Raw genomic sequence first — 18,788 nt, forward strand, 5'->3', positions numbered from 1 at the left:
GAAAGTTACAATTGGAGGTGTAGATTCCACAACCTTCTTGTCCAATTTTGAGACAGCCTTGTTGTTGATTTAGTTTCAGAGATGTAGAAAGTAGTTTTATATGTAAAGACATGCCTGCCCGAGAAAGCAGAATTCATGCATTATGGTTTAAAATTCGTATTTTATGGTTTTAAATGATATGACTACTTCAGATCTTTGGACATGCTTACTCTGGAGTAACACAGAGTGCATGAGGCCTTTGCAGCATGTTACGTATTCTAACATTTATAGTATCTATGAGTGTGTACAGGCAGCATCTTCCATCACCTGATGGAGGCAGATGAAATGCAATACACAGTTCTGCTTTTTCTTGTTCTTTCTTTACCAAGTGCCAGCTGCTGGTTCTGTAGCCCTAAAGGAATCGCTGCTCCTGTTGAGATCTTCCCCACGTCCGTGCTTGCAGGTGGCCCAGGTTGTGGTGGGTAACATGGGAGTCCAACATCTCATGTACGTGCGTCAGGGAAATACGGTGAGGAAGGGACCCCCAGCCCCTCATCCTTATTATCTGTATCTTCAAGCAGTGACTTTGAGGATTTCTCTGGTCCTGGCTGAGCTCAGTAATTAAAAGCCTTTTTCATAGTGCATGGAAGGGCCAAGTCTTTGACATGGCTGTCAGCTGCAAAAAGAAAGGGGAGAATTAAGCACCTGCAGACCAAACACATGGGATTTATCTCATCATTGCAATGAGCTAACAAGCTTCTCACTCCTGATGACTCAGCAACAGTCAAGATTTAAATCTTGATGACTTCCCATCTATAAAATGCTCTTTGCCAAAGGTTCACAGCCTTTTCTGGTTTGTGCACCTGTCATTTCCAACGGCTTTGGTTAGAAGTGCAGGTTCTCAGTGGTTTTGATAAATGGACATTAAAAGTATGTAAAAGTATCTCGTCAAAGAAAGCCCAGAAATCCAGAGCTGATTGTTGTTTCACTCAGGTATTTCAAGCTCCATCCCATCTGCTGTGTCACTCCTTCTGTGCACTAAAAATCTCATTAAATAAATAGCTGTTTGGCACGTTTTTCACCTCCAACATCCAAACATGCCAACGATAAAATTGAAATAACTTTTAGAATATAATTGATTTACCTTTCTGTGGCTTTCAGAATGAATATAATAAATTAGCTGGCTTTACTTCCTTGTTTTATAATGTGTTTCTCATGCCATTTAGCACAGTATAAATGTTTGTGCTCCCCCACAGGTCCAGCAAATTGTTTACTTTTGCTTTATAGAAGCTCTTCTTTTTGGTTTCTAGTCTTCATTTGCATGGATATTAGATTTAGAAAATAAAAACTTGAAGGAATCTTTCACGAGCATCTCTGAATTCCAAGTGGGTGAACCCAAACCACTGTGGGGCTACAGGGGGTGCTGTGTCAGGGACCTGTACTGAAGAGGGGAGCCAGGGAGAGCCTCGTATCACATCGGTAATAATGAAAATTAGGTATTTGTGCCAGATACTGCAGTGGAAATATCCTTTTATGTAGCAAGATTTGTGCCCAAGAGGCAACATCAGAAAGTTAGAAGAATCAAGCTATTGCGGAGGAATTGAGATGTACAGACTCAGCAATGAGACAAGGTAGATGAAATGATGGTTTCAAAGATGTTGTTACCATTACGTTGTCTAATTAGTAAAACAGTTTAATTTAACCGCTCACGCTGTTCAGGAGGAACGGGAGCACGGAAGCAAGCCGTCTTTCTAGGGCTTCAGCCCTAGAACTTTAATTGCATCAATAGCCTGTCAAGTGTTCATAAATCACAGCACTTGCTTCCCAAGAAAGGTAAAGAAGTTTCCGTTTCTTCCTTCATTGATTGAGACGCACTCACCGATGGGGGCGTTGGGATCATGCCCACGGCAGCTCTGCTGTTTTTTCCCCAGCAAGTGGGGGTTTTGTGCCACTGGACTCCGTCCCGCTGGCTGTCACCCGCTGAACACACACCATTTGTGTTCTGTTGGGAAAATGCCACGAGCTGCAGTTTGTTTAGCAGAGTCATTCCTCTTGGTCTGAGGTCTGTGTCACACAGCGAGGGAAGAGAAGATGTGAACTTTCATGGGGTGTTGCCAAAGACTTTTGAATAGACTGCAAAGCAGCAGAAACATGTCCTTATTGATTTTCCACCCGAGTTTTGGGTAAAGGTTTTGAAGCTTTTTGCCACCTACCAACGGGCAGAACAAAGAATGGAATCCCACAGAACTGGCTCTGACTCTGCACACAACCCCTGCTTTTTGTTACTCATGATAGGGAGAAGACATCAAATACGATGTGAGATTCGGTCTTGCCAAATCACAGTTAGACAAGTTGGATTGCTATCATTGCAAGGAGTCTGGAAAGCCAAAAATTGGCAATACAGAGCAGACCGTTTGGCAAACAGCATGTTGTTCTTGGAGCACCAGCTTGTAATTATGTCCTGTGTCCTCCAGAGGAGATGCCAAAGTTCCAGTCTTAGCAGGTGGCTTGTAACTGAGTGGAACAAAACAACAGGGAATAGCGACTGTTAACAGCAAAAACATATGTGGGCTCTGATAAAGTTCTGGAGTTAAGAGATGCAGGCATGGGTGAAGAGCTTGTAGGAAACCTAGATAAAGCCCACTGGCTTGGTGGGAAGAGTTATACCATGGATGGGAGGACACAGTGTTTTTTCTAATGTGCACTTACAGAATACATTGGGTTAAAAAGGAGGAAGATGGATAGCATATTCAATATTAACATGACTCGTTGGTATAAAAGGTCAACACCATGCCTTAGAAGGGAAGGTGTGGGCAAACTGCACTGGGAGTTTCATTTGTTGGAGACTTTACGTTTTCAAAGCAGGTTTTAGCTTAGAATGTCGTGTCATGCATAAGACAGAGCAATGGGGAGCGTATGCCTGACTTTTAATCCTCTGCTGCTGATTTATCATGTCAATTTGCCGAGTGATTTATTGTCTGGTCCTTTTGGAGGATAATTGTATCCATTCCCAAAATGAAAAGTGGTTTAGAATTTCTGACTTTCTAGTTTAGAATAGCCTCAATTCTGGCTGTTGCGCACAGAGGGGCTGATTCAATGCCAAGTTTTGGTTTATAATGAAGAGCAAGGGAAATATTGGGACTTAAGGTGTCTGGATACAAGAGGGAATAAACTACCAGCCCATGCCGCTGTCTTCTGGGTGCAGTGCATGTTCTGTTAGATTTCCTGCGGGTGCATTCTCTTCACATTCAAGTCTTGTTGCTATTTTGTTAGTTAGTCTTTCAGACTAATAGCCACTGTTATTTGCCTTTCAGTCTAAAAAATTTTTTAACCATCAGTCCTCACACGAGACTTGTTCATAACGCTCAAGTGTGTGTTGTACACTGTGAATTAAGTTCTTTTTGAGAGAACAGGAACACTTCCTAAGCTCCATCCCAAGCACTGACATTTTCCCCTCCTCCTCCTTTCTAGAGCAGGGTATGAAACAAAGAAGTCTAAAAACCTTCAATTCTTTCTGTAGATAATGCTCTTTCAGTGTTAACTGATTTCTCTCTATTTGAGAATGTTCCATCCTGAGAACCAGTCCTCTGCTCCATGGTGTGCAGAATGGTTTATCTCCAGCATCAGGATGGTTGCTTCTCCTTTCCTCGCTGTGGCAGGAGCCAGCCTGAGCTGTCAGGAGGACATTAAAGTACCGGTGCCACCAAAGCTCCCGTGTCTCCCTCTGCACACTCTGAGACTTGTTCATTTGAGTCCCCACGAGTGTCACCTTGTGTGCCCATCTGTTGTGCTTGGCCTCTGCTGCGACATCCCTTCACACACCTTCACCTTCCAGTGCGCCCTGGTTGCTTGCATGGCTGTGAACTGGTGATCTCTCCTGTTGTGACATGTCCTCACTTGATTTTCAAATGTTCTTAGCCTTGCATGTTGGATTTTGCCTGTAACTTGTGTCTGACAGCACCTTTTTCGTTAGATGTAATGTAGCAGTTCAGAAGTTGCTGCACAAGCTTTGCCTATTTCTGGAACCGATTTGCGTGTGTGCACAGCAGTAGGACTTCATGCTGCAAATTCTCTGCAGTCTTTTGGTATAAACTAGCATTTCTGCCTCAACAAAAGGTCACAGATTAAAAACAGAGCTGGACATTTAAATACCCAGTGCCTTGAGACTCACCCATACCGCTCTGTTGGATTTATGGAGTGTAAAGTTGTTTGCTGGACAGTAAATATTACAGTGTGATTGTTTTAGCTACAGACAGTCGTTAAATATTACTGAGGTTGAGCAAAAGCTTTTCATAATGAACTAAATCCTGCCATTGCATGTCACTGCTCCTTCCTGTAAACACAAACTAGTGTTCCCTTTCATATAATTACACTTTTTGGCTGATGGAAGACGCGGGCTGTCTTAGCCCATAAACTCAGCGGTGTGTGGTTCTTCGGTGTGAGTCACGACTTGCACACAATTACCCTGCAAAGTGCAACAAGTTTAGGAGCTTAGAGGAGGGAATGAGGTTTGTGCCCCAGATACGATGATAAAAAACCCACATTGAAGTCCTGTTTCTGAAAATCAGATGAGATCTCTGTTTTGTTGTGGTTTGAAAGACATTTCCCCCTTCCCACTCAATACACAGAAATGGAACTGAGTGCTTCCTTTTGCTGCAAGGCTGGTAAGGTGTAGGAGCAAACAGGACTTGATAGAAATTGCAGGAGATTGATTGCTCCCTCACCCATCAAGCAGTGCCGGGGTGGCCCTGTCAGCACACCGGGAGCCTTGGTTGGTGCAGCCAGGTTGAGCACCCACGGATTCAGTCGCTGAAGCAGCCGGGGACACGTTGGAGCGGCTGTGGGGAGAATGTGGAATGCTGAAGTGTGGAGGGGACATTCAACCTTTCCCGAACACACTGTTCCATTTTAAACCTCATGCACATGTTCAGTGGGTGGTTGTTTAGAATGTCTTGTTCCCTCACCGTTGTCATGTCTCTTTTTCATCTAATTGATTAATTTTTTTGCTCTTCTCTCCTAGATCTCAGACCTGATACGACAAAGCACAAAGGAGTCCCCAGTCTGGGAGTTCCTCAGCTTGGGGTATGCACTCATGCTCTGCCCGTTTGTCGTTGTCCTAGGAGGGATGTTTTTCCTGGCCACAGCCCTCTTCTTCCTAAGTGACCGAGCCAAAGCTGAACAACAGTGAGTAACCTGGCAATTGCAAATGGGGAGGTACTGGAGCCTGTTTTCTCTCTCAAACGTTATGCTTGTACTCTTTCCCTGGCCTTGGTCCTTCAGGTAAAGGATGTCGCGTTGTTAAGAACCTCAGCTCAGCAGAGTGCATGAGGCTGCACGAAGCACAGGGGCTTGGGTCATGCTGGCTGGGCATCCTTTACACGCTTCTGCTCTGGTGGATCTCAGGTGTTGGCCGTACGACCCGCAGGGGAGCACAGTAGTTGAGATCACAGGCCCCTCTTACCCTTGCGTGAGCATGTCACGGCCCAGGCCATCGTGGTGAGGGGTTGCTGTGTGCTGGAGCGTGGACTGCTAGGTGGAGAGCGAGAGGTACTTTATGGAGCTTGGTGGTTCAACTTTGAGCCCACAGTCCCATCTCAGGCCCCCGTGCCCCGCTCGCTACCTCCAATACACAGGAACAAGAAGGAAGCAAGCTGAGTACGTGGGGACATCGCGCTCAAGGGTCACCGTGTTGAAGATAGTCTTTCTCAGTCCCTTACTGCAGCTTGTAAAAAAAAAGCTACTGTTTTTCAGTAATGAAACCGATTCGGACCACCTCACGGTTGGCAACTACAGTAATTCAGAAGACGCTTCCACATGACATACAAACTTCTGGGGTTAGTCTCTTTTTCATAATTGTCAAAAAATAAGAGTACTGTGTATAATGTCATGCTGAATATGTGGGTAGGTGACTAGTCTGGTGCCGACTATAAGTTGCCTTTGCCTTGCCCCCACTGGGAGGAGACACGCAGACACGGTGCAGATGTTAACAGCCTGGCGTAGTTCTGCAGGGAAAGCGAGCGGAGTTTACCTTGCTGAACCTCGAGAAGAGCCCTGGCATGTCCCTGTCGCTAGGCATGGTACAGCTAGAAGGAAAATAAGGTGTTTGGTGGTTGACTTAAGTGTGGGAACAGTTTGGATGATACTTTCTGGCTCACACTGTTGTATCAGATGGATACAAGAGATTTGGAAGCTGTGTCACAGACGGTGCTGTGACCCCGTAAGAGCAGTTCCACCTTCCTTTTACTAACACACATAAATAACAGAGAAAGGAAAGGTTTTCTGCCTCCTGGTGCCTTTAAATGTATACATTGCCCCTGTAATGAGATGTTTAAACGTGGTGGAAAAAACTCATGGATCTCATAAGGGAGGTTAATTCCTGTACAGTTGAACTTTGGAGATGTGACATGACTGATGTGTGCCTGGTTTGTTATCTGCATATAAGGGCTCGACAGTACAATAAGTGGAATTGGAGATTGGATGTTAGCAAGAACTTCCTAAGAGAAAAAAGAGGTAAATACTACAGCAGATTATTTGGAGATGGTATGAAATCTGTCCTGTGTTTCTGAAGGCCATCCTGGCTCAGCATTGGGGCAGGAAGATGGGAACTGCTCTCCTGCTGCCTCCCAGCCCTGTTTCTGTAATCGTGTGCATAAACTGTACATGCAAATCCAAGTTGTGATCACCTGGGGACATGGCAAGATGACCAGAAGTTTCTGGGTGCTCAGGGTGGCTTTTTTGCTGCAAGGAGCCAGAAGTTCTTTGTAGTGCTAGGGTAGTGATACAGTGCAGCAGATTAAATCCCCCGTGTAGACAAAGCAAGAGGCTTCACTCAGGGGCGTTTCTAGGAGAACTACACTGCATTTGTCTTCATTGTATTCGGAGGGGAGAGGGCTCGTTCCACTTATAATGACGGTGGGGATGCATCCCTTTGCACCACATGTGTTGCCAGCCTGGCATGGCAGCGTCTCCGGTGGGGAAGAAGCATTTCAGTGTTGGGGTACTGATGAATTCTGGGTCACTCTCATCTTCATCAGCATTTCTAACCCCACCCAGACCTTCCCGCTGGGCAATGCCCTGTGGATCCCAGCCGGTCCCGCAGCCCCAGGGCCGTTCGGAAGGCAGAGGCTTTGTGAGGAGGCACAGCAGGGCCAGGCTGGGCGCTCCCTGCAGGTTCTGCTTGGCTGCCAGCACTGCGGGGCTTGACAGGAGTGTTCTCCAGTGCCCCAAAACACCAGCTTTGCAGCAGCGTTACAGTGGGAGGGAGATTACATCCACAGCTCTGCTTCCTCCTGCCTACAAGCGTTTCTTTCTCTCTGTGGCTGTCCAGCCTGAGCAGATTTGGTTGTATTCTGTTCACGTCCAAAGCAGACCAGCTCTCAACCAGTCACTAGTTTACTTTTTGAAGAAGCATAGTCAGGTATCAGACCTGGTTTTGTTGCTCTCTCTCTTTCAGCATCCTTTCCTTTCCTGGTCTGCCTGATTCACATTTGTTTATGAATTTTATATTATCCAGCCACGGATCTTTCGTGTTGCGAACCGCCTCAGACACACACGGAGAACAGTTGTCATAAATAATGGTTAACAAAATAATTTCAAGTGACTCCTACTGCACTGTTTCTGGGATATGCCCACTCCCATCTTAAAAATACATCCTACAGTCAGATTCCTGGAGAGTGCAGCTTGATTCAGCTTTGACATGTTGAAAAAGATCTTCAATAAGGTTGGCAACTGTGGGGTAAGGCTCCTCTCCTGCCCTGTGTCACCTGGGTCCCGTCTGCCAGGGCCGACAGGTTCACTGGTCTCCTCAGGGTAATTTATGGGCAGGATTTATTTGTTGTTAGCCGCACACGTGCCTGTGAGTAAAAAGACAACAGAGTATTTCGCTATTAGCAGCTTCAGACTCCACGCTGGACTCCAAATCCGACATCCAGCTCCCACCTACCCGCCAGTCCATCTGCGCTTGGCATCGCGCACCGTTTGCCGGGCCAGCCTGCCGTCCTCTCCTACCTATTGCTTGAATTTCTTCTTCGAGATGCCTGGTTTTCCTCTGCAGTCAGTCACGCTGCTCAGACAACAGGACTTGGAAGTGCGCTTTGCCAAAAGAAATCAATTAACCTGCGGGAATCACAAACGCGGGTGTCACACAGCAGAGATTAAACCCATTCATCACCAGTAAGGTCAGGGCTCGCAGGGCAGATCCCACAGACCTCCCGAATGAACTAATGTGGAAGCAAAGAACTGTAACGCCGCTCTCTGCAGCTCTGCCTGTGGAAATTAGGCTTTCCCCACTTTAAATTCCATGCTCTGTGAAAAGAAGTTCAGGGTTTTATTGCTGGGATTTTTTCGTTTGTTTGTTCCTTTGTGTACTGGTCTCTGGGCATTTGCTTAGAGATAATTTCTTCTTCCAGGCAGGACAGAGCAGCAGGACAGCGACCTCTCTTTCCTGTAAAGCTTCCTCCAGTTTCCACCACACTTCCTTTCAAAAACAGAATTTCCAGCCTTTCAGTGCCTCGTGACTTTTTTTACACTACTTTTATCATCGCCACAATTCCTGGCATATTTTGTAGATTACATTTTAGCCCAGGAATTCCAGTCAATAAGGCTGCTTCTCTTTATACAGCAATTCTTTATTTAAAAAATCACAATTCTTTCATAAATTTTTTCATACAGCTTCAGAAGCCTGACAGCTTAAAGAGGCTTTTAGTAAATTTAGGACTGGCAGAGAACACAGTACAGTACATCACTGTAATATAATCCAATCATTTTTGGTGCAATTTGTCTAACACAAATTTAATCCCACCCTTCCAAAGTGATAAGAGAGAGAAAATGGTTAAGAATGGCTTCTGTAAGAGCTCTTATGCGCTAGTCATAATAACTATTCAGTTCTTTTTTAAACCACTCAGCTACAATTCTGTCCTGGTTTATTGCCGCCTTGCCTTAAACCTTGACAGATTCCTACTGTGCTTTGGCTTGACTGTCTTGTTACTTTCCTGTTCTGTAGTACTGCAGTGGAGGGTTAAACCAGTCGTATGCTATTTCCAAACACGACTGCATTCTGTATTGTATTTCTCCTACCTGCTTGATGAAAATTGCTGAGAGCCGGGCTATACATTGACACACTGTGGAAGACGACACATACAGATACGGTATCTTGCCATGGCAAAGCCCCACAGAAATGGAGCAGAAACCCGGTGACTTTGCTGTTATTCCATCAGGATACCTGCGCAGCCTGGGCGGATACCAGCCCAAATATCAGGTACCAGCTCTCAGAGGTCAGGAGTACATCAGGTGTTTCACTCCTTGGAAGTAAAAACTCAGCACTGCTGGGAATTGCATCTGTGGTCGGTCTGTGTCCTCTAACTCACTCATAATGCAGATAACCTGAAAAAAACCCCAAAGCTTCAACCCTAGGGAGCTGCAGAAGAAAAGCCTGCATTGGTACTTATTAGAAGGTTTTATTATGAAAAGGAGAAAAAAATAAATCCTTTCCCCAAGCTGTGACAACTTTTGGGTGCTGGGGCATATAAATCAGTGTAATGTAATTGGCGTGTGACGTGACTCTTCTCCGGGCAGTCAGTGGGAGTGTGGAGCGTCTGGAGGGCACAGACCTGCAGGACCCCTCATGTAGGATACTCTACCCTTCAAAACATATTTTTTTAATATATTTTTTTTTTATCCCTCACTTTACACCTTGAAGCGTGAGGATTTCTGGTTTTTTTTCCCCATATCCTCTCAAAAGTACAGAAAGATGCTCTGTATGGGTCTCCAAATTGTGTAACTGTTCGGTCCCCCTCTGCATCCCGCACGATATTTGCTGGGTACTTTCACCACAGACACAGCAATGCAGATCAGGCAGCAGGATCAGCTGCAGCGTGTATCCCTGGTGCAGGCTCCAACCCCAGTAAAGAGCTGCGCTGAGATTTTTAAGTATTTAAACTGCTCAGCCCTTCAGAGACCTGCAACCATAAATGGTTCACCCATTTGCTTACATGACAAGAACCAGGTTATTTAAACAGCTCTGCTAGGTTTTTTTCTCTTCTAAAATAAAAACTAAACATTTAATAAGGAAAAAAAAAAATACTTTTAACACCTTTGCTCAGGTGCAGGAACTCTTGCAAAATAGCAGTGCAGATTAAGATTTTATTTTAAAAGTGGTGGGTATAAACACTAGAAAGAAAATACTTGCTGCAGACTAGATAATATGAGCCACAGAAAGAGCAATCCCAAGTCCGTACACTTTCTCTACTATCTTAAACATGGCATATCTGCAAATTACATTACAGGAAAAATGAGAATAATCCATTTTCAGCCTCTGTCTTCTGCCTCACATTAGGTTTATTTTTAGCTTTTTCTAGAACTAGATATAAAATGATCACCCAGTTCTCCTATTGCAGCAATTTGAAAGTGTCTGACCTTATTTTTGCTTTACAGATTCTATTATGTGGGGCAGGGGAAGGACTTGCAGAGTTGTCAACCCTCTTTTTAGTTACAGACAGAAAGGACCCATCGAATCCCTCATGTTGTCGCCAGCAAAGGATCAAGTCCCCTCTATTAGTAGTGTCACAGGTGTTAAACTGGTGTGCTGGACTGACACACAGCATGTTCCATTCTGATAGTTTGCTTTACTAAAAACCTATTTATTCTATGAAATACTTTAAGATGTATTGCGAGGGTTTTTCTTAAAGAGGCCAGACACGTAACTGTAGAAAGAATCTCAGCGCTGCATTGAAGCGGAGTTTGAATTTGGGGATCTCAGGGCCAGCAAGTGGATTTAATCAAACAACTCCCATAAAGAGCTGTTTGAGGAACAGTTCACTCACTGCTCATATTCAGCTGTTTAGGGGGAATAATATGATTGCTTTGTTTATTTTGTACTTAAGAAGAATAATTAAACATTTCCTACAGTGATAGAAGCTCACAATGCTTTTTTTGCCCAGATAAGATGTCCTTGGCCCTTGAAGGCCTGTGAATTTACAGTACAAAGCCCAGATTAGGATACAGGGATCTGTGACAATGGAAGGAGAGGCAAGGAGAGTGTTCTGGGTATCCCAGAGTGGCCTGATAAAGATGCACAGGCTGCAGATGGGCTAAGATTAGACCAGTAGATGGTTTATATGGTATCAAATGGTTGGGAATACGAAGGGTGGTGAAAATGTAAGTAGGTTTATTACTGGTGGTAAAGCCTGCTTGTAGAGCTGATTTTTTCTCCCGTTTACGGAGCTAGAAAATATAAGAATGTAACGGTTTGGGACTGGCTGAATTTTAAATGCTGATTTGCTTCTTCAGTTGGGAGCTGCTGATTTCATGCAGATGGAAAATATGGTCTCATATAGAAAAAATACTGATTTGTTCTGCTGCTTTAGTCAACCTGTGGATTTCCTGCCGGTGAGGTAGGAGGATGTCAAAGGTCAGTTTGGTTGTTCCCAGACATTTTGAGCTCAGTTGTGGTCCTCACACAAAATGCTCATGGCATTTGAAATATGCTGTTCGAGTTAACTGTTGGCAGCAGGAGCTTTGCGTAAGTCCAGCAGAAGGACCGAGCCAGCTGGTGTTGGCGCAGCTCTTGTGAACTGCAGGCTGTGAACAGGCAGAACTTCATGGTTCTCCAGGCCCATCAGTGTCCCACGTATATTGGAGGGTAAACTCCTGTGCCACAGGGAACAGAAAACACTATTCCTAGATGATTCTGAGCTACTTGAGTGCTGTTCTACAGCAAGAATGGAATTTCTCCATGTGCCTGAAGTTATAGGAAGGCCAAGCTTACTTGTCCAAGAACTCCAGATCAAGAACTACTTGGAGTCCTCCTGCTATCTTGGCTACTGACTCTCTGCTGCAACCTTGACAAAGTCAGATGCTGTCCCTAAAATGCTCATCAGCTGTAAAACAGGATTAAAAGCACAGTACAAGGGGCACTTAAACCATATGCTTACAATGAATTCAAGATGTCGATTTGCATTGTCATTGCAAAGGACAGTTCTTGGCATGCAGGGACTTTATCACGCAGGAGGATGTTTTAAATTCACGCTAAGGCACTTTCTTTGCCCAGGCTGCCCTGGCACAGAAATGAAATCTGATAGATCCCGTGCAGGTGATGGGAGAGCTGAGCAGCCTTCCCAGCCAGAAACTCTTCCTGACACAAGGAAATAGGACAAATCATGAAAAATTTGGCCCTGATAGTTTGTTTCCTGAAGCCTGTCGTGGTCACAGAGCCTATTATGAAGGTATTGACTTTTCTCAACAGCAGACGACCTCTTCATGTGGAGAAATCTGCCAGGCAGATTTTCAGTAAGCTCTGACTGTGTTAGAGTAATTTACTTGTGGTTGGGTCCTTGGCCTGAATGGCGTCTTTTAAGTGAAACTGGGACAAAACTGCTGCAGTATTAGTTCCAGTGCTTCAGTAAGGAGTGTCTTAAGTGTTGTGGCTTGGTCATTCCTGAAGCTGCTGCCAGACCCCGGCCACACGCCAGGCAGGGCTGCCCAGACTGCTACAGCGGAGCAAAACGGGACGGTTCCCCAAACCGGGTAGCTGAGAGGTTGGTGGGAAGAGCTGTATCTTGGAGGGTAAGAAGCATGTTTCTAATCAAGTGGCGTCAAGAAGTTCTACAGCATTTTCTGTTCAAAGATCTAATCAGATGATACCTGCTTTTTATGTCATGTTTCATCCCCTTTCCCGCTCAGTCATGCCAAGAAAAAGACATTCCACTGCCTCTCTCTTCCATTATTTCAGTAGACATGAGTATGTTGTTACTCACATCTTCCATGGCACTAAAAATCTCACCGAAAATCTGAGCCCATCAATACCTGGCAGAATTATACATACGGGAACAGACTGGGGCACAACATTTTGAGGGCTTCAAAGACCCACATCTTCACTAACTCCAGGTGCCCACATCAGTGTACCACGGCAAAGCAGGGAGGCAGACTTGTCTCTGGAGCTCATTTCCATCCAAGTCCTTGGTACCCTGATGAGTGCTGTTAACCGCTCGTCTTCACATCTGTTCTGTTGCAGCTGCCTGGAAAAACAGAAGGAAAGGTTATTGATTTTTTTTTTTTCTTTATGCTACTCTCCTCCTCTATCAATATCTACGAAAGAGGAAAAGCAGAAGCTGACCTATGTTTCTTCCTCTGGAGGCAAATACCCTCAGCATCTAGATTAAATGGAGAAATGGAAAATAGTAACGGAGTCTGTGCAGGTTTAAAGGACTGCATCGAACAGAGAGGAAAAAAAATATTTGCTGTACACAACTATCATATTCTGTTTGCTAAACCCACTGATGTGCAGGAAGAAAAGGGGATTTAAGCCAATTAGTTTATGTGGTGCAGCTGGCGGAGCACCTGCCTCCAGCCGCACGAAGCTCCCGCCGGGCTGTGTCCATGAAGAGCTGCAGACCGACCCAGCGCTGCTCTCCGCAGAGGGAAGGGCAGCTCGAGCCAAAGGCTGCGCACAACCAGGTCCTGTCTGAGCCCTGCTTTGGAGTCCTTTGGATTTACACCCCCCAGGCTTCCTCTCTGGGTAGAAATGAGTGAGCGTAAGCAGCTGGCAGAGCTAAATTAAATAATGGTTTCCTACTCCAATGGCTGATTCTCCGTTAATTTTTGGTAGTGATCTGCTTGGTGTCCTTTTCCTTTAGCAAAGTGACCTCGGCTTCGTCAAACAGTCCTGGGAGGCTGGATGAACCTGTCATGATGCATCAGAAAGCTCAGTGTGTAGATTTATTTTTAGCTGTGCCAGTCCTGTCCCTGTACCACTCACCGGGATCTTTCTGGGCTGATGTATGATTATTGCTCCCCTTTCATGCATCTTCACTTTCAGTCATTGTTTTCAGCTGCAAGATTTTAAATCAAAGCACCGAGTTTCTGCAGTGATGCGTGTTGTTAATCTTGTGTGTTTTGTCCCAAAGTTACTGACTTAACTATCAAAATAGCTTGAGTTCTGTTAACACGGAACATGCTCTCTGGTGAAATACCAGTGAGACAAAGCAGTAGGTGTGTGCAGGGTAAGACTGAGCTGTGATAATGTGGTTGGTTGTGGTTTTAAGGTGTTTCCTCATCCTGTGTTACCTGTTTGTATTGGAATAAGCTTTACATCCTCTTGAAGCTGACTCTGTTTATGAGGGTGTTGACAGTATGTAGTCAGTGGTGGAAAATATGAGTGGGATGGTCTGTAAACTTGTGTCCATTTCCCTCCTTTGTTTACTAAAATGTGTTTTGGCAATTGGCTTCAGCAAGGATTTCTTTAAGGCAGTTGATCCCTGCAGTAACAAGGTGAAGTGAGCCCATCACTGATGCACAGGTGGAGCGCGTCATTGGCTCTAATGCTTTGATGCCAAAAAAACCCTTCATCTGGCTGTATTTGAAAAATATGTTTTGTTTTTCATAGATGTAATGCCGTGAAGTCTCATGACCTTTCAAGGATGCCTGGCCACGTGAACATTTCATCACCTAAAATTTCTGATTTTGGTGTGTTCACAAGGCGGTTCAGAGGGGTTTAACCCCCCAGAGCAATGTCTGAGGAAGTTCAGACAGGGAGGAATCTGCTGAAGGGTGGTGTCAGTGACTGTTCTGTTCATGTCCCTTCCTAACGTGCTGCTTCAAACAGCCACGGTGCTTCAGAAGCACAGAATTCTCTCCGGTGAAAGGGTCCTTAATCACGGTCAGGAGTTGCTGCGAAGTACAGTGATAGAGCTGCCCCTGTAGCCCCAATACTCTGCTGAGTGAGTTCCTGCTAGTTAAAACATGAGTTATTTGCTGGCTAGAAGGACCCCACTGAAGCATTTTATTGTTGGTTGTAAAAGTTAAGTGATGTTAAGTACAGCAGGCTGTAAAAATTAGGACATTATTTCCTAATATGTTTCTCTGGTACAAAAGCCAGAGCCTTACTTGTTTAGATAGCAAGAAAACAGGGCTTTTGGAAATCTGCAGAATACTAAAATTCACGTGTTGTTTAAGTTATGATGAAACTTAATATAAAGTGGTGTCAATAGCATTTGCAAGTGCTTTGGGTAAGCACAGCCTTTCTCTTGGACTCTTGTGCACTATGGTGCTGCCCACACTAAGAGTGTTCTCCTTTGGGACGTCCTGTTTCTTGCTTGTGTTTGAGTTCATGAACAGAGATGCAAATTCATGAGCTCAAACATTCAGCAGCCTATAGCTTATGGACAGTCAGTGGGACATATATCCCATCACTGCTTCTCACTGCACTCTGAATTGTTGGAGCAGACACAGCTGCAGGTGAGAAGGGAGGTGTGGGTGTTATTCTTGCTGGCGCAGGGTGGAACAGAGCGTTCCTGGGTTGGATGCGGGCACCAAAAACGCCTTCAAAGGCCTCACAGAGCCCAGATTGTGCCGGGAACTATAGAGCAGCGCCGGCTCCGTGACAAACCATAACCTGGAGCATCTGCTGCCTTGGTGACCAGCTAGACTGAAAGGGACAGAGCGTTTGGAGAATCATCTCTGTGCAATTCCTGAAACAAAGTAGAGTATGGCTGACCTGGAAAAGATCCTGGCCGCTCATCTGTTATCTTAAATTCATCTTCTTTTTCTTATGCGGTTCTCTAACCAGCTGAGGTGCTGTGAAATTAGATCCATTTTACATAGTATAAATATTTAACAGCTCTAGAGCATGTAGCTTAATATTGAACAGACAGTCTTATAAATACTTCAGAATTATAGATGCTGTCACACTACATGGAAATGGTTTGATAGGATCTAGTAGAAATATTCAGGTTTGACAGGGAAGGAAATGATGGGGTTATGAGGAGTCAGCCACATTTTTAACTGCTGGAGGAGCCCATAAAAACAACTGAAAAAGTTGTACAGCTCCTGGTCTTGAAAGGCAATTTGGATAAGTTTCCTCCCCCTCAGGAAATAACAGAGTGGTTCCCACCCCACTCTTTTCAAGGAATGAAAACATTCACAGTCTTGAGAAAACACTGCAAAGAAAATAGAATGATTTAGGAGCCAATGTTTAGTCAGCAGATATCCCCAAATCGGAAGCGACAATCTATTCAGTGGGGGATTATCGTTATTAGAAAGGCAAGTGGGACTTTAACAGGGATTTAGATGCTCTTAAGGCTTGTTAGCTTAAGTCCAAGTACTACATTTTACCACCTAAGAGAATATAAAATTTATTATTAGCAGATTTGATTTAAACTGCTGCCACCTGTAAGCTGAGCCGGGTTGCAATCAGGCTGTGCAGAAGCCTGTGACCACTGCGTACAACACAGTGCTCCACAGACAACAAACGCTGCCCAAAATTTGGGACACTGTTTCTGTTCTCTCCTCTGCTCACAGCTTCCTATGTGATCCCTGAAAGTCACTTCTCTCCTCAGCAGCTTCTCAAGTCATGTGGGGTCTAATTTCCCATGAAATCTTCTAAATGCATTTCAGGATTAGCCCCTCTAGGCCTCTCTTCCCATCTGTAAAAGAGAGATAAAGCAGGAGTTGAGAGAAATGAGTTAAAATGCAAAGAACAAGTCACTCTCATGACTTGGAGACAACATAAGTATTTATGTGGGAGGTACATTTTATCCTATAGGAGGCTGAACTAGGACTAGTGTAAGAAGGGAAGTTGTCTGTGTTCATCCGTCAGCAGTGCAGGTGGGTTCTCTGTGCTAAAGGGACAGTAATGGTCAAACTAACTGTATTCTGGATGTTGTAAAAATGTGGAATGAATTACATGTTAAGGGCCGTGACTTTGAAACAACATTTCAGTGCATTCAAACATCTGAAGTTTTGGTATTGTTTAATAGCTTCACACCATATCAGTTTATTCCTGCCTCTGAAGGTGACTGTAGCGTTACAAGGTGATCTGTTTTCTCTCTCTGATGTGTTCTGGTAGTTAAAGCACACTTACCATGTTCAATACCGTGTAATGCCCAGTGCAGTGGGGTTACCAAGAATGGCAACTCTACAAAGAAACTTGGGTCAGCTCCTGTGTCAAAAATATTTCAGTTTATAGCCTTGAAAGGCAGAAAGGGCACAGAGGCTTCTAAGCATCTTGGAGACAAACTTTCTGTGAGGTTGGTGTGAAGGTCAGAGCTGTAGGCTGGACTGGGCCCATTTCTGAGGCAGAGATTTCCACTGGTTAATTTTTATCCCGGAATACGTCTGAATCCAGCACTGTACCTTTTCAGCAAAAAAAGAGTGTCCTGGGTTAGGTATGAAGTCGGGTGAAGAGACACAAATGAGCGTTGATGAATCAGCATTTTCCAAAGGAAAATGATGTTTCACTGGGAAGTTCTAACCTGGTAGGACCTGAGGCGGAGATGGTTTCTGTGATCTTCCCTGTAAACCTGCCAAAGTTTTTCACTGATTTGAAAAGAAGCTGTGATTTTGTATGTGATGGCAAAATCCTGCTGCAACCCTTTGAGATATAAAATCCTGCCGTTTCAGTTTATTTGTAATTTGGCACAGCCAGATGGTGTGAGAAGCCTTTTGGTGCCTCAGGTTTCTCCTGTTGGAGGAGGAGAGGGGATGAGCCGCTGCAGGAGAGCAGCCGAGCAGCTGAACTGCACGGGGCACGTACTGCGACGAGAAGGAGCAGGTCTGAGGGATGCGCTTTGTAAATTATTGCAGCTTTTTCCCTGGGGACCCCCAGAGCCAAGAGGGGCTGTTCCCCCAGCAGCAGGAGGTGCAGGACAGCTTCTGGCTGGTGACACTGCGGTCCCCACTGGACTCCATCCATCACTTGGGAGCAGCTGTCTGGAGCAGCAGCAGGTCTCCGGCAGCTGAAAACTGAAAAGACAGCTCCTTTTTTCTTAATTTAATTTTTATCAGCGGTGACTGTTTACATTTATGCTGTCAGGCTGAAGGACACCATTTAACAGGCACTGTATAAACAGTCTTGTTACGGGCTTAGGGAAACAATTGCGATGTCTGAATGCCTTTGGGACCTTCCCAAATCCTTGTCAATTAGTGTCAGCAATGTTACTTGGCATGTTCCAGCAATTGTCAGAATCGCTATCAGACACCACTGTGAAAGGTTTCAGTTTTATACCATTGTGCAGGACAGTTATTAACGTCTTATCTCTTTAGAACCTGTTAAGCAACAGGAACCTGAATTTAATAGCTGGTATGTTTTTAGGAGCCTGTTTCTTGGCTAATTCAGCTCTCACATGTCACTTTTGTTTTCCCTTCACCAGGGTGAATCAGCTTGTGATGCCACCAGCCTCTGTGAAAGTCTGAGACGGTGAGTGACCCAAACCAGCAGTTGGTTCCACGCTACCCCTCCGCTCCAAACCCCTGTTAAGCCATTTATTTCCTTTTAAGTTGGGAAGATGTTAACATTAGACAGCCCTGGTCTGCACCTTGACTTAAACTGGAGCAAATCAAGAACAAGAAACCAGGGATCAACTCAAGTGTCCTTTTTGCACCGAGTTGCTTCCAGAAACCTGGTGCTCCCTTCCTGGAGCAGCCCAGGCCATGCAGCCCCTCTTGCCTTGACCATGAAGGTGTGATTGTCCGTGGCCAGACTGAGAACACATCTTGTGTTCATAAAACCTGCGGCCGCATTGCTCTTAGTCCAACAGCTGCTCGCTGTCAAATGACCATTCTTAGCATATTCCCAGTTTTCTGCAGAAGAATGTTTTCTGGCGGCACATCAATTTGTATGTTGTTGCTAGAACTGTCCCCACTGCCACCCCCGGTGCAGGGTGACGGAACTGAGGCCTTGGCAGGGAGCCGAGGGACAGTCCCACTCCTGCTGCCCTTTCTTCTCCCTTATGTTCACGCTGTTCTTATCACTCACCAACAGCCACCGTGCTGCAGCTCAGAGCTGCAACGATTGATAAACACTTCCCAGCATTTTA

The 18,788-nt window shown here is 45.0% G+C and overlaps 1 protein-coding gene across 3 annotated transcripts in view; it reads left to right on the plus strand.

Moving 5' to 3' along the window:
* The window catches only part of LOC102091424 (sphingosine-1-phosphate transporter SPNS2), a 122,870-nt gene that overhangs the window by 99,732 nt on the left and 4,350 nt on the right, over positions 1-18,788 (plus strand). For 2 of the 3 annotated variants that reach the window (XR_010467277.1, XR_010467276.1), the window contains 3 exons: positions 5,000-5,163; positions 5,731-5,813; positions 18,123-18,169. Coding sequence is in view for 1 of the 3 variants with exons in the window: in XM_065036503.1 (XP_064892575.1) it covers positions 5,000-5,163; positions 18,123-18,165 (207 nt within the window). In the remaining 2 variants the exon portion in view is untranslated. The remainder of the gene's footprint in view (positions 1-4,999; positions 5,164-5,730; positions 5,814-18,122; positions 18,170-18,788) is intronic. The other variant, XM_065036503.1, reaches the window with a different exon arrangement.

Source organism: Columba livia, chromosome 20 (assembly GCF_036013475.1).
Source record: "Columba livia isolate bColLiv1 breed racing homer chromosome 20, bColLiv1.pat.W.v2, whole genome shotgun sequence".
Taxonomy (NCBI): domain Eukaryota; kingdom Metazoa; phylum Chordata; class Aves; order Columbiformes; family Columbidae; genus Columba; species Columba livia.